This window comes from Mustela putorius, unplaced genomic scaffold (assembly GCF_011764305.1).
Source record: "Mustela putorius furo isolate JIRA1106 unplaced genomic scaffold, ASM1176430v1.1 tig00003853_pilon_pilon_pilon, whole genome shotgun sequence".
Classification (NCBI taxonomy): Eukaryota; Metazoa; Chordata; class Mammalia; order Carnivora; family Mustelidae; genus Mustela; species Mustela putorius.
Genome location: NW_025422005.1, coordinates 33,257,405 through 33,271,584, shown reverse-complemented (window position 1 = coordinate 33,271,584; position 14,180 = coordinate 33,257,405). Strand labels below are relative to the sequence as shown.

Genomic DNA, 14,180 nt, shown 5'->3' with positions numbered 1-14,180 from the left:
TGTAATCTGTGCCCTCCATAATACCCACCACCAGCCTCACCCAACCTCCCATCCCCTGCCCCTCCAAAACCCTGGGATTGTTTTTCAGTGTCCACAGTGTCTCCTGGTTTGTCTTCCCCTCCGATTTCCCCCAACTCCTTCTCCTCTCCATCTCCCCATGTCCTCGTTATTCCTTATGCTCCACAAATAAGGAAAACCATATGATAGTTAATTCTCTCTGCTTGACTTGTTTCACTCAACAGAATCTTTTCCAGTCCCATCCATGTTGATACAAAAGTTGGGTATTCATCCATTCTGATGGAGGCATAATACTCCATAGTATATATGGACCACATCTTCCTCATCCATTCATCTGTTTAAGGGCATCTTGGTTCTTTCCAGTTTGGTGACCGTGGCCATTGCTGCTATGAACATTGGGGTACAGGTGGCCCTTCTTTTCACTACATCTGTATCTTTGGGGTAAATACCCAGTAGTGCAATTGCATGGTCATAGGGAAGCTCTATTTTTAATTTCTTAAGGAATCTCCACACCGTTTTTCAAAGTGGCTGTACCAACTTGCATTCCCACCAACAGTTAAGAGGGTTCCTCTTTCTCCACATCCTCTCCAACACACATTATTTACTGTCTTGTTAATTTTGGCCATTCTAACTGGTGTAGGGTGGTATCTCAATGTGGTTTTGATTTGACTCTCCCTGATGGCTAGTGATGATGAACATTTTTTTCATTTGTCTGTTAGCCATTTGTATGTCTTCATTGGAGAAGTGTCTGTTCATGTTTTCTGCCCATTTTTTTTTTTAAAGATTTTATTTATTTATTTGACAGAGAGAGATCACAAGTAGGCAGAGAGGCAGGCAGAGAGAGAGGAGGAAGCAGGCTCCCTGCTGAGCAGACAGCCCGATGTGGGACTCGATCCCAGGACCCCGAGATCATGACCTGAGCCGAAGGCAGCGGCTTAACCCACTGAGCCATCCAGGCATCCCCTGCCCATTTTTTTTGACATGATTATCTGTTTTGTGGGGTTTTAGTACTTTGATGAGCTTTTAAAAATCCCTTCATCTTGGAGATTGTATTTCAAGGAGAGTGTAAAAGGCAGACAGTCAATAGGCAGAGATGTGAGTCTAACTCTGATCCTGTGTAAATTATAAAGTAGATCAGATCCCTGGTTCTTTCTCATCACCGAGTTGTTGGCTCTGAAAGCTGTCCCTGCTCCTGCAGGTCTGTTCTCCCTGCTCCTGCAGGTCTGTTCCTTGAAATATAACACATTCACTAACTCAACATAAGAAAAGAGAGAGAGAGAGGAAGCTATTACTGTATACACAGGCTGTCCTCACTTTGCACAGTAGTGCAGGACCAGAAAAATGAGCTGCTTGCCAAAAATCAGACAAGGGGATCTTAATATTTTGACAAAATGTTCTAAAGGTATGGAGGTGGGGAGGGTGCTCGGTATTTCCATGCCCTTTTTGGGCATGACACCTTCCCACCCAGCCCTTGACGTGTTCACCAGCCTTGAAGCTCTCCAACCCTGAGTTTAGGGGTTTTCATGGTGGTTTCACTAGGTCGGCATGATTGTATTAAGTCACTGGCCATTGGTGATGGTCCCTCTTCCCTCCCTAGAGATGGAGTGGGGCTAAAATTCCAAGTTTCTAACCAAGGTTTGGTCTTTCTGGTGAGTGGGCCCCCATTCTGAAGCTACCTAGAGGCTGCTAAGGGTTGCCTCATTAGAATAAAAGGTGTCCCTATCACCCTCTCAGGAAATGACATGGGATTTAGAGCTTTGTGTCAGGAACCAGGGACAGGTCTATCGTAGATCTATGATAGCACAGGTCCCTTATAGCAAAAGGGCACATTTCTAGATGCCCGAGTAGTCATTAATGATTAGTCCTCACCATATTTTATGAAAAGGTCTCCCAGGGCAAGTCCACTCAGATTTGCAGACTTCCATTAGATGCTGTCAGGTTCCAAAAGCAGGAGTGATCTCAGCGATCTATAGCTTCACCCTTTCGGGCATAACTCAGAACAGCCAAAGGTGAGAGCTACATGGAGCAAAGTGGGGGTGGGCATGGGGCTTCTGTGTGCTCTGGGGTGCCCCCCCCCACATCTCCGTGTGCTCAGCAGCCTGGAGTTCTCTGCCTCTTTCTCCTCAGGACCTTCAAATGGTAGTACATTGGGTGGGGGGGGATTTCTTTAGAGCCATTTCATTTCTCTGGAGAAGAACCTTTCGGCTTCAATCCCAAGGTAAAAATGCAATATATGTGTGGCCTATGGGGTCAAGCTTCCTTTCACGGATTTTCATTGTTTGTAGCCTCACACCTCATTCCTACCCTGTGTTTCATGCACTGTCCCTGAGCCCTGGGCTTTCCCCATTTCTCCAAGAGTAGGCCTCCAGTGTGGGAGATGCTCCATGCCTGGTTGGTGTGTGGGGAGATGCTCTTTATGCCAGTGTCCATTTTTGGTTCCGTGCTTCACACCCCTTCTCTCCAAGTCCTGCACCTCTCTCCAGGGCTCTGTGCTCCGATGTGTTCCACTCAGCGTGTCCTATGTGTGGTTTCCTCACCTTCTTCCATCAGCTTTCCATCTCCGAAATACGTCTTCAGTCTTCTTGGATGCTGATGTTCCTCTCCCAGTCTCGCATTCATACATTTTTGTCTCTTCATTGTCCTTTACTGGGGTCTGAGGAGGGAATATTGTGGGAATATTCAGAGGGAATTCAGAGTTATTCAGAATATTCAGAGGGAATATTGTTTGCATCTTAACCTGGAATTCTGCCACTGGTTTATAAGATCAAGGATTTGAAGCAGTGGACGTGGGCAGAAAGGAGAAATGTGAGACTCGGGAAAAGCCAGACCGAGGCTTGAAAGTAATCTTTATTCATCCAAGCTGCACACACGTTGGGTATGGAAGACAGGGCCACCATCACCGCTGGAAGACTACTTGTGGCGATCATCTTCTCCCAAGCTCCACATTTTAGCTTTGTACAGTGTGATATCATTGTAGACCCTGAAGTGGTTCAGCCTGCGGTCATCACGTTCCGGGTTGACCTAGATAAGAGAACACAAGGCATCAAAAGGAAGCCTCTGTGGGGAAGGGACCACGTCGCTGCAAGGACCTGGGCTCCAGTGTGCCATCTCCAGGTCTCCTGGCGCAACCTTGTTTGGGAATGGAAATGACAGCATTTACATCAAAACAGTTATAACCTAGGCCAAGTTGCTGCACTACCCTTCCCACACCTGCGTTGGAGGCCACACCTCTGGACTCTTGGTCCCCTAGAACGTGAGCCCCAGGAGGGCGGCTGCTATACCTGATTCAGTCACTGCTTATCCCCAACACCTAGAACAGTGTCCAGCACACACTAGAGGTTCAGGACACATCTGTCACTGAAAGAATGGGTGTTGTTGATGTGGTTACACAGAGGGCTAAGGGCGAGCACTCAGACACATAAATCTGATAGAAGCTCTAAGACGAACTCAGAATATTCAGGATACATTTCCATCAAATGTTACTAGGAGAGCAGAAGCCGAGAGGTGTTTGAGTGTGGCTTCCCCAGTGTCCCAGTATTGGGACTGGGGTTGTCTGTTTGTCCAGGGTGAGGTTCTGCTAGAGGGCAGGGAGCTCTAAGTTAAATTCGGGCTGATCTTTGGCCCCCAGTTATATCACTCTGAATCTCTGGATTAATTCCCTTTTATGGCTGCACAACACCTGGATCTAACTTTTGGGGCCTGTACTTTCTTACTCTGCCACCAGCGCCATCCAACAGCACAGTTCCCTATGTTTGTGATGAACAGGTGTGGCGTTGTTTGTAGACCCAACACAGCTCACAGCGAAGGCTGACGGCTGGCGCACACAGTCCCTTATCGGCCAGGCCTGGAGAGGCTGGAGCGGGGCAGGGCTAGCCGGGGCACCCCCACTGGCCCTGCCCTGAGACATGCGGGTCAAAGATGCATTTCCACACGCCCACTCTGTACCCATGGGGCCCAGCCTTTCCTCTTTAAGAAAATGAAGAACAGCGAATTAAATTATTTGTGTTTTGTAGTAATTTTTAAAGTTGGTTGAATAACTCAGATAATTCGTCTTTCCCTTCACAATCCTCCAGCACCCCCCCCATTCACTCTTAAGTCAGCCCCCCACCCATCCTCCTCCTCTGTCTGTTTGAGCACGGCTCTTTTGGGACTCAGTCCCCCTGGGAAGGTGGGGTGCTCCTGCTGGACCCACTTCCTGTCTCCCAGGGTCCTCTCTTCAGGGTGAGCCCCACATCTGAAGAGGAGCTGTTGTAAAGGAGAAGCTTTTCACTCAATCAATCCTTCCCTCTCTGCCTTCCTCCCTCTCTCCCCTTCCTTCCCTCCTTCCCGAGCTATTTCTTCCAGTTTCCCTGCAGCAGACCCACATGCCCCAGACTGGAGCTGTATAAATGGGAGAGAAGGCGAGGCCCCAGAGTAGAAAGGTAAGAACCACAGGATGTGGCGGTCTTGGGAAGAAGGGTGCACGCTCAGTGGAGGACGACAACCGGGCATTGCCCTAAGCAGTTTAGACACAGCGTCTCTGTTAATCCCCACAACACGCCTTCAAGGGCCAGTATTATTATTCCCCTTTTAAGATAGGTAACTGGGAGTTGAGAGGTTCAGTTCCCACGGCTAGAAAGTGGTGGAGCCGGGATTTGAACTCCAGCTGTCTGGCTCTAGAGCCACCATGTTACACTGATACACAGAATTGAGCTGACTGGTGCGGAAGCTGGAGGCACGCGGTGCCCCAGTAGCAGGAGGGGAAGGTGCCCAAATCTGCCTGGTGGGGAGTGTGGGATGCACATCCCTTACTTGTGCTTTATAAAGAGGTGACTCCTTAGCAGTCCTGAAGGACGAGGAGGATCTCCTGGAGGAGTATAGGTTTGGGGTCAGGAGGCAGGCTGCGGGAAGCATCCACTAAGGAGACGGGGTGTACGAGATCCCGGTGCTTTTGAGGGACCGCAGGACGTTCTGCCGTAGCTGAGGAGAGCGTCTCCAGCTTAACATCAGGCACCAAATACAGAGATGGACTAAAAGCCAAGTGTTAAAAAGAACACAACAACTTGGAGAGAAATCTAGAAGGAAAGCTAGTCACCTGACTACTCTGAATATTGAAGGCTTTCCTAAAAAGGCACACATCCCAGAAACAGTGACGGAAAAGGCTGGCGCATTTAACTTAAAAACTAAGACAGTCTATGTGATCAAAGACGTGGGCAAGTAAAAAGGCAGATGTGGCAGGAAATTCAAACTGTCCTCGTACCAGAAGCCCTGTCTCATTGCAGGGTGACAACATGCTGATGATCCCATTTCCCGGGCTCCTGGCAGCTCCCAGGCCTTTCCGATCCAACAAGGGGCATGTTACCAGCGTTCCCATTTTATAGATAAAGGAATGGAACTCTGTGAGGTCACGTGATGTGCCGACCACCCTGCTAGAAACTGGCAGAGTAGACCCAGGCAGTCACCAGCAAGCTTTGTCTGGTCCACACCTAGATGATGTCTGCTATGTGTTGGGCACTGCTCTAAGCACCTTACAAATTAGCGCATTCTGTAGTATCTCTGCTATCTCCATATTACACTGAGGACATGGAGTCACGGAAGAGCTTTGTGATTTACCCGAGGTCACACAGCTGGTAAGTGGCAGCCAGAGTTCAGACCCAGGCAGTCTGGCCTCATCTACTGTTCTCTTAACCAATGGCCTCTGTTGCCTCTTGCTTCCTAGGTGAAGAAGCCACACTTACCAAGGGCTCTGAGTCCCATCCAATTTCTTGGCTTTCGGTCTGTGTCTCTGTGTATTTCTTTCTTGGCCCGAGGGCAGCATGGTGGATAAGATTTAGAAACCTGGCTGGGAAAGTAGGCATGAGTTATGGAGGAGGCAGGCTTTGGGGCCGAGAGTTCCTATGCCCTTTACTCAAACCACAGGCTTCCTTAGAGACACAGTGCCCAGACTTGGGGGCCCTGCCAAGGCCTTGCAAGGCTCATCTTTCCACAAATATTTGTTGAGCACAAACTTGTACCAGGCACTCTTCTGGACCCCAAAGGCAGAGCACAATGTGATGAACATGGTCCCTGCTCTCCTGAAGTGTGTGGTCTTGGTGGGGCAACAGGGTACACAATGACCAAGGGGACAAACAAATCTGAGGGTGATGCCAGCTGAAGCAGGAGGTAGCAAAGGGGCATGCAGAGGTGGAGACCAGGGTCTGGATGCCAAGCAGGATCCAGCCCTGAGACAGAGGCAGAGGAAAAGCACAGGACAGGCAGCAAGAACAAAGGCCCTGAGGTGCGAGCAAGCTGGGCCAATGTGGCTATGGCAGAGTGAGGAGGAGGGTTGTAAACAGGCCAAATCCTCCGTACGGCTATAGGAATGGCTGCCAACCCCATGCCGATCTGTAACTCCACAGCTTGCGGGCTTACAAAGATTTCATTTTTAATTTCCACCCTATCGAGTCTCAATTTGAGAGGCAGTTTGACAATGGTAAGAACCTGTGCTTCGTAGTCAGACAGTCCTGGCCCTTTCGCTACCAGCTTGACGGGGGGTTTAACTTCTCTGGGCCTCACTTTGCTCATCTGGAAGATGGGGAGGCCAATATCTACCTCAGCAAGACAACTGAGCATGAAGACCTGGCCCCGGGCTGAGCTTATCTGTGATATAAACAGTTTGCAGTACACTCCTGGCTCACTTTCAGGTCCCTCGCTGCCTGTTACTCTCTCTGCCACTGCCCAGCCCCAGCTCCTCTCCCTTCCTCTAGCTGGGCTGGTTTCTTCACCTCAGATAACGTCCCACTTCCTCTGACGAGCTCTAGGAGTCGATCCGCTTGGCTGTCTCCGCTATGCTCTGAGATCCTCCCTCCTCCTGCCCACCCCACCTTCTTACCCTGTCCTCCTAGAGAAACTTTACCTCTTCGCTCCATCAAATTCTACTCTAAAGGGGGAGGGAGGCGAGCTTGCCAGGAAGGATTGGGCTTTCCATCAAATACCTCTCCCATCATTCCTGAGTGTGGTCCCGCCCACTTGGAGACCACAGCCATGCCCAGCCACCCGCTTCCTTGGGCCGTGCTGCTGTCTCTCATTTCTGCGCCTTTCCATATAACTCAGAACGTCCTTCTGGTCTTCTCTACCTGACCTACTCCACCTCAGCCTGTTACCACCTCCTCCGAGAAGACTTCCCAGAACTCCACGACCTGTCTAGGGCACCTGTTTTTCTCTGCTGTTGCCATCCCAATTTTGTTCTCTATTTACTCATCTGTCTCCTTCACTGTGGTGTGAGGTCTCTACCTCCCCACGCCCTGCCCCATCAGAGTGACATGGTAATAATAATCAGAGTGACATGGTAATAATGAAAGTAATAGCATTTCCTGATCACCATGTACTATACTGTTCTATGCTCTCAGTACTTGGGTTATTCTGTTGAATCCTCACAACAACCAGAGAGATAGGTTCAGGGAGGGCAAAAAAACTTGCCCAAAGCCACACTGTTAATGAGTGGCTGAACCAGGATTTGAACTCCATTAAAATGACTTCAGAACCTCTGCTTGTCACAGCGAAATGTTTGATGAATGAATATATAAATGCATTGCTAAGACCATTAGGAGCATTTTTCTTGGCCTGACAGTCAATGAACTGGCCATATGGTTGAATATATTGGTCTCCTGTGAGCTTCACGAGTGTGAGTCTACTTTTCAGATGATCAAAATGTTGCCCCAAGTTAACACAACCCTGAAAGTTCTCTCCAGCCAGCTGCCTATCTGGGCTCTATCGGTGGTGTTCACAAAGCCCAGGACTTACCATCTGCAGGTTCCTCCAGGTTATCATGCCAAGACATGGGCTTTCTGGTGATTGTGTGAACTAGAGAAAAACAGCATCACAGGTTGACGTTACAACATTAACATCCCGCCCTCTTGACGACTCACCCGAGCCAGACACCTGCTGAGCATTTTTCTGAGTGTCTGCCACATGTCAGGTATTGTATTGGGCACCAGGGAATGAGGCTCTCAGGGACTTCACAGTCCAGAGTGGCACTGTCCAGGACAGTGGTCATCAGCCACATGTGGCTACTTGCATTTGAATGGTTAAAATTAAATACACTTAGAAATCCATTCCACAGGCACACTAGCCACATTTCAAGGGCTCCATTGCCACATGGGGCTAATGGCTCCCAATCGGGGCAGCACAGCTATGAAACGTTTCATTGTTGCTGAATGTTCTCTCAAACAGTACTGGCCTACAGGGATGCAGACACACCAGGTAGCCAAACAAAGTTAGACCCATGGTGATATATCTCCTGGAGGCTGTGTGATAGCAGAGGTGCAGAATCCACAGACATCCATTCAACTCATAATAACCGATGCCCAGGAGACAGGGCTGTGAACAGAGGCAGTTCCTGTACTCCCTGAGCTTCTTATTTGCGGTAACAGACAATAAACAAATAAATACCTGGGAAAAATAAGAGAGCTATAGAACAGTAAAGCCCGTTACATGGGTAGAGTGTGGATGGTCAGGTGGGGGTGACAGGTCTCTAAGGAAATGTGCCATGTGAGTAGAGCTCCACATAAAGTGAGGGAATCCAAGTGTGAGCTTGGTGAGTTTGAGAAACATCGAGAAGACCAGAATAATTCTGTGGAGTGAGCTAAGTGGAGGGTAGTAGGAAATGAGCAGAAGCCAGAAGGAACCAGTGGTCTCCAAAATTGTTTTTAACCTCAGACTCCTACCAGTAAAAAACTTCTGAGTGCACACCTAATACATGTGTATTTATATGTCTCTATGTACTATGAGCAGTAAAATTTCTTACTTTATATCTAAAAGTAAACCTAAATACAAATTCTAGCAGACATATGAGTATTAATTCTAGTATTTCCTCACTTTATCCCAATGGATCGCACTAATCGTGTACCCAAGGGACATGAGCTCAGAGACCTAGAAAGACTGAACGTTACCCGAAAAGGTAATTTAAATTGTGGAAATGCACCAAGTTTAAACAGAATTGGACCGCTGATTTGTTTTCCTGAAATTGGCTGGGAGCTCCAGGGGAAAACCAGGTGAGTTCTGAGCAAAATGGAGTTGGGGGAAATTGGAAGGGGAGGTGAACCATGAGAGACTATGGACTCTGAAAAACAATCTGCAGGGTATGAAGTGGCGGGGGCGGAAGTGGGAGGTTGGGGTACCAGATGGTGGGTATTATAGAGGGCACGGATTGCATGGAGCACTGGGTGTGGTGAAAAAACAATGAATACTGTTATGCTGAAAAAAAAAAAAAAAAAGAAGACATTACATATCCTGTGTTCTCTCCCCAACCCCAACACACAGGGTAACTCTGTGAGATGGGTATGCTACTTAGCTTGACTCTTGTAATCATTTCACTGTGTATGTATGTCAAAACATCATGTTCTAGAACTTAAATATATACAAGTTTTATCTAGAAAATGACCTTACATTTTCTCTGCATAGCTGAGCTGCAGTGGACTACAGTGAATTGGGCCCAGAATTTGGGAGAGAAGTTCTGGAAGAAGAAACAATGATTACAAAGGTAACAAGATGGGGAAAGGTGTGATGTATTTAGGAAATCCACTTATTGAGACGTGTTGGGAGAGAAGGGAGCCTGTGCCTGGTGCAGAATAGGCACTAAAATATTTATTAAAGGAGCAGTGTGTGGCTGGGGAGAGGAGTCCCGAGGAGGCTGGGTGGGCAGCAAAGCCGGATCCACAGGGGTCTTATGCACTGACTGGTAAACCTTGGTTCAGAAGCTGGGGGTCCCTGAGGGTCTTACAGAGGGACTGATGGGATCGAACTCATTTTTAGCATAGCTCCAGCAGGAAGTGGTGTGGGGACAGAGTTTGGAGGAAGAGGGTAGTTAGGAGCCCATCCGATCACTGCGGACAGAAGTGAGAAGGGCCCTGCTGAGGCTTGGTGGGGAGGCTGGAGAGAGGGCTGGACTCAGGCCCTAATTAGAAGGGGGAAGCAAGTGAGTGCAGGTGGAGAGGTCTCCACGAACACCACAGTCTTTCACTGATGTCAGAACACTGGAAGGGTCGGTCGGGTGAGAGAAATGTTAAGGAATAGCCAGGACTGCGACCACTTCGATGTGTGCAGTGAGGGAGAGACTGAGGATGACTTCCAGGCTTCAGTCTGGGACAGAAAACGATTGCAGTACCTTCTCCTCAAACAAGATCCTCTGGAGTAGCAGCAGGTGGGGGACACCTGCCCCCAGTTTTCCAGCTGGGGAGTTTAAGGGACCCACAGCTTGTCCAGGGGAAGAGAGCTGGGTGGTGGTTGGGGGCATGGGTCTGGGACTCCATCTGAGACCCACGGGCATTCAGGGGCACTGCTCAAGGAATGTGTCAGGTGAGGAGTGAGGGCAGGGCCGGTTTATCAGAGGGGCACTGTGGGCCCTGAGCCCAGCACCACCCCACCCCCTGAACTTTCCCAACATTTAAGACAATATGAAAAGCCTGGAAAAACAAACTAGCTTATTTACAACACAAACACAACTAGCTTCTTAACGACAAACCAAAACCTAACAAGGAAATAGAACGTAAAACCCTACAAGATGTAATTATTTAGAAAGCAAAATTTCAAAAAGTCTTTCAACCTTTTGACCACAAAAATACTATTTAATAGTGATGTGTGTGCATTTTATTTTTTTTTTCAGATTATTTAATTTATTTATCTGACAGAGATCACAAGTAGACAGAGAAGCAGGCAGAGAGAGAGGAGGAAGCAGGCTCCCTGCCCGCAGAGAACCTGATACGGGGCTCGATCCCCGGACCCTGGGATCATGACCTGAGCCAAAGGCAGAGGCTTTAAGCCACTGAGCCACCCAGGCGCCCCAATGTGTGTGCGTTTTAATACATTAAAGTTTTTGGTGGGATGTGGAGCGAAACTCTCCCCTTATTCACCCCTCTCCTGAAATCTAGGGAGGGGGGCGAGGTCAGAGAAGGCGTCTTCCACTGTGCTCAGCCCCGCATCCCCATCCCGCACCCCGACGGCCCCTCCTTCCTGGGGAAGCTCACCCCAGTCTTCTACCTCCGCCCCGGGGCGCCCCTCCTCACCTTTGCGGAGGGGATTCACGTGGTACTGTGTGTAGAGTTTCTGGGTTCGAAGCTCTTTGAGGTATAATTCCCGCAGGATCTGGTTCTGGTGGACCTCGTCTGGGATCACTTTCTCTTTTTGGCGTCCGGCCATGGCTTTGGCGGTGCTGGGTGCGCTCTTACCCCTTTCTCCCTGCCTTCCGGACGCTGGCCAGGGAGCAGGGAGGAGCGCCGTCTCCAGGCAACCGCGTCCCACACTGTCTCCCGGCAACAGCGTCCCAGATTACAGCCTCCCTTCGACAACCACCCCCCAATACATCCTCCCGGGGGCCGCCCATCCCCCCACCCCGCCCGCACCTTCCAGAACCTTATTTCTGAGCCCGCTTGCTTCCTAAGCCCAAACCCTGACTGACGACTCACCTTGCCCAGCCTCTCAAGATCCAGCCTGGTTCCTAGGACCAACCCCACATACCGCCAGGAGAGGACACAATCCAGCAGCAGACCCAGGAGGTAATGGACTTGATTGGACCTCACCTTGGACAGTCATTTCCTAAAACAGATTTGGGAAGGAGTCAGAAACCTCTCCCTTTAAAAAAAAAAAAAATTTTTTTTTATTTTTTATAAACATAATATATTTTTATCCTCAGGGGTACAGGTCTGTGAATCGCCAAAAACCTCTCCCTTTTTATTTTATTTTTTATTTTTTTAATTTTTTATTTTTTCCACTTTCCTGAACTTTATTAAAGAAAAAGCAATGATGGTAAATCTCGAGAACATAGTCAAATTTCTAGGATTCTTCCCTTGAAAATGTGACATTTGATTTCCAAACACATGCCAGAGCATACATGGTTCCCAACTGTACTAAGTAGGTGAGAAGCTGAAATCCTAAAACGTTCATCTTCCAACTTTCCCCTTTGTCTTTGGATCAGCAATAATTGCCTGAACAGCTACTATGGCTTCATTAATTCTTGTCTGTAGCTCTCTGAGCTCTTCTATATGCAGCAATCGTAGAATTTGAGCAGCTTCATTAAGAACTGCATCTCCTGTCTCAAAACCAAGAATATGTTTGTCTAAAACAACAGGCAAGCCCTCTTTCGTTTGATTTGCTTTAGCAACTGCATCCTGTGTCAGGTGCTCCTGGACCAAAATGCTAATTGCCTTAAGCATTACCAGGTAATCATCATGACGCTGAATTTGAAGAAGGTTAGCCAAAGCCATTACACCAGCCTTAAAATCAGGATTATTTACATCCAAATTGATCAATGACTCTGCATTTTTAGCTGCATTGTCAGCATTTTTTGTGTTATCAGATACCAAGTCCTTGTATTTTTCAGCATTATCTCCATATTCAAGTCTAACAGCTAAACCAAGAAGCCAGTCAATTGCTTCTTGTCGATCTTGAATCTTGAAAGGACAGTTAACATCTTTGAGATACTTTTCAAAGAACTTGGGCCAGTCACTGCTGTGGATGTTTCTTAAATTACCTCTGTCTTCAATTTTGTAGTGTCTGATTTTCTGGTCTTCAAGCCAAGCAATAAAGTTTCTAAATTAGGTTTCATCTTTGCAGTTGAAACCAGCCAGATTGTGGTAGTCAAGGGCCGTCAGCTTGCGTCGGAACATGGTCCCCGCGTCTCGCTCTGGTCTCCTGGGCTTCCAACCTCTCCCTTTTTAAAGCAGATGACTAGAAAGGAAACTCTCAATGTCTGTCTCACAAAACAGAGAAGGTTTCAAGTTTGACAAGGTATTCTGGCCCTTATCATCTGTGGGATAATATAGACAGAAGAACCCTTTACTTTTGGGAGGGGGTGTTTTAAAGATTTTATTTATTTATTAGTCAGGGAGAGAGAGAAAGAGTGGGTGTGAGTACATGCAGGGGAATGACAGACAGAGGTAAAAGCAGGCTCCTCAGGAGCTAGGACCCCCAGGTGGAACTCGATTCCAGGACCCTGGGATCATGACCTGAGCTGAAGGCTGCTGCTTAACCTCAGAGCCACTCAGGTATCCCAAGAAGAGCACTTTCCTGATGTAAGGGACTTGAGGACTTTATAGTTTATTTACTTAAAAAATTCAATTGTGGTAAAATACACAACATAAAATTTACCATTAGAATCATTTTTAAGGATATAATTCAGTGGTGTTAATTATATTCACATTGCATTAAACCAATTTCCAGAATTTTCTGATACTCATTAAACAACTTCCCATGGCCCGCTCCCCCATAGCCTCTGGAAACTGCCATTGCACTTTCTGTATGAATTTGACTACTCCAGATACCTCATGTAATACAGTCTGACTCCAAAGCCCATGCTCTTTTCCATTAAGTACTTCACTGATTCATCTATCCATGCATTCATTCAGGGACACAGCATATTCAAGGATGTGTGTAGGTCTGGGACAGGCCTGAACCCGGCTAGCTCCTTAATGGCTCCTTGTTTTAGCTCCTGCTACTCCTTCTCCTTGGCCTGGAAGGCTCTTTCCCCTGTGTCTGTCTGGAGAGGACCTATTTATAACGAGCTCACGTACAGTGAGCTTCTTCCAAAAAGTTACTGAACTCCATAGTCCCTAGTCCAGCTTTTCTCTGTGACATGCTTTGCTCCAAATCTGTAGTTACCGGACTACTTTACTAAAATTCTTTGTTTACATGTAAGTTACTTGAGAATGAGAAATATATTGGGTCCATCTCTGCATGACCAGTACCTGGCCTACTATGGGCAGATATGGGTGTTTGGTAAAGGTTTGCTGGCTGTTTGGATGTCTGCTCAGTTAGTACTGGGATTTTCTTCTGCTTACATCATTACATAAACCCTCGCACGATTCAGAAACACAAACGGATTCTATTACACCAGGACTGAACTAGAGAAGCCCCTTTGTTACTTATTGTGAGCCATACCTGGGTCCCTTTTTCTAGCAAGGCTCAAACGGCCTCTGAAGTCTTCACTGTCTTCCTAAGCCTAAGTAGGAATGAATCATCATTCTGCTCAAGAGCTGCCTTGCTAGCTCTGGGACAACTAGCAAAGGCTGTATTGGTCCCCAGCTAAACTGACCTTTCTTCAGCTCTGAACTTGTGGTCCAGCAACCCTCCCTCCATACAGGAAGGACTATGACAAGGAGGAGGCTCAGAAGGAAGGGAGTCACTGAAGCTTCATCTTCCCTCCACTCCAG

At 47.8% G+C, this 14,180-nt stretch overlaps 1 protein-coding gene and 1 pseudogene across 1 annotated transcript; both read right to left on the bottom strand.

Moving 5' to 3' along the window:
- Nucleotides 1–2,847: 2,847 nt before the first annotated feature.
- Nucleotides 2,848–11,260, bottom strand: FAM183A (family with sequence similarity 183 member A). The gene is made up of 4 exons (XM_013044948.2): nucleotides 11,040–11,260; nucleotides 7,780–7,839; nucleotides 5,736–5,839; nucleotides 2,848–3,039 (listed from the first exon to the last, which is right to left on the bottom strand). Exons 1-4 carry the CDS (start codon nucleotides 11,170–11,172, stop codon nucleotides 2,929–2,931), a joined length of 408 nt encoding a protein of 135 aa, XP_012900402.1. The 5' UTR covers nucleotides 11,173–11,260; the 3' UTR covers nucleotides 2,848–2,928.
- Nucleotides 11,261–11,734: 474 nt separating this feature from the next.
- LOC101688897 lies at nucleotides 11,735–12,653 on the bottom strand (annotated as a pseudogene).
- Between the last annotated feature and the right edge of the window lie 1,527 nt (nucleotides 12,654–14,180).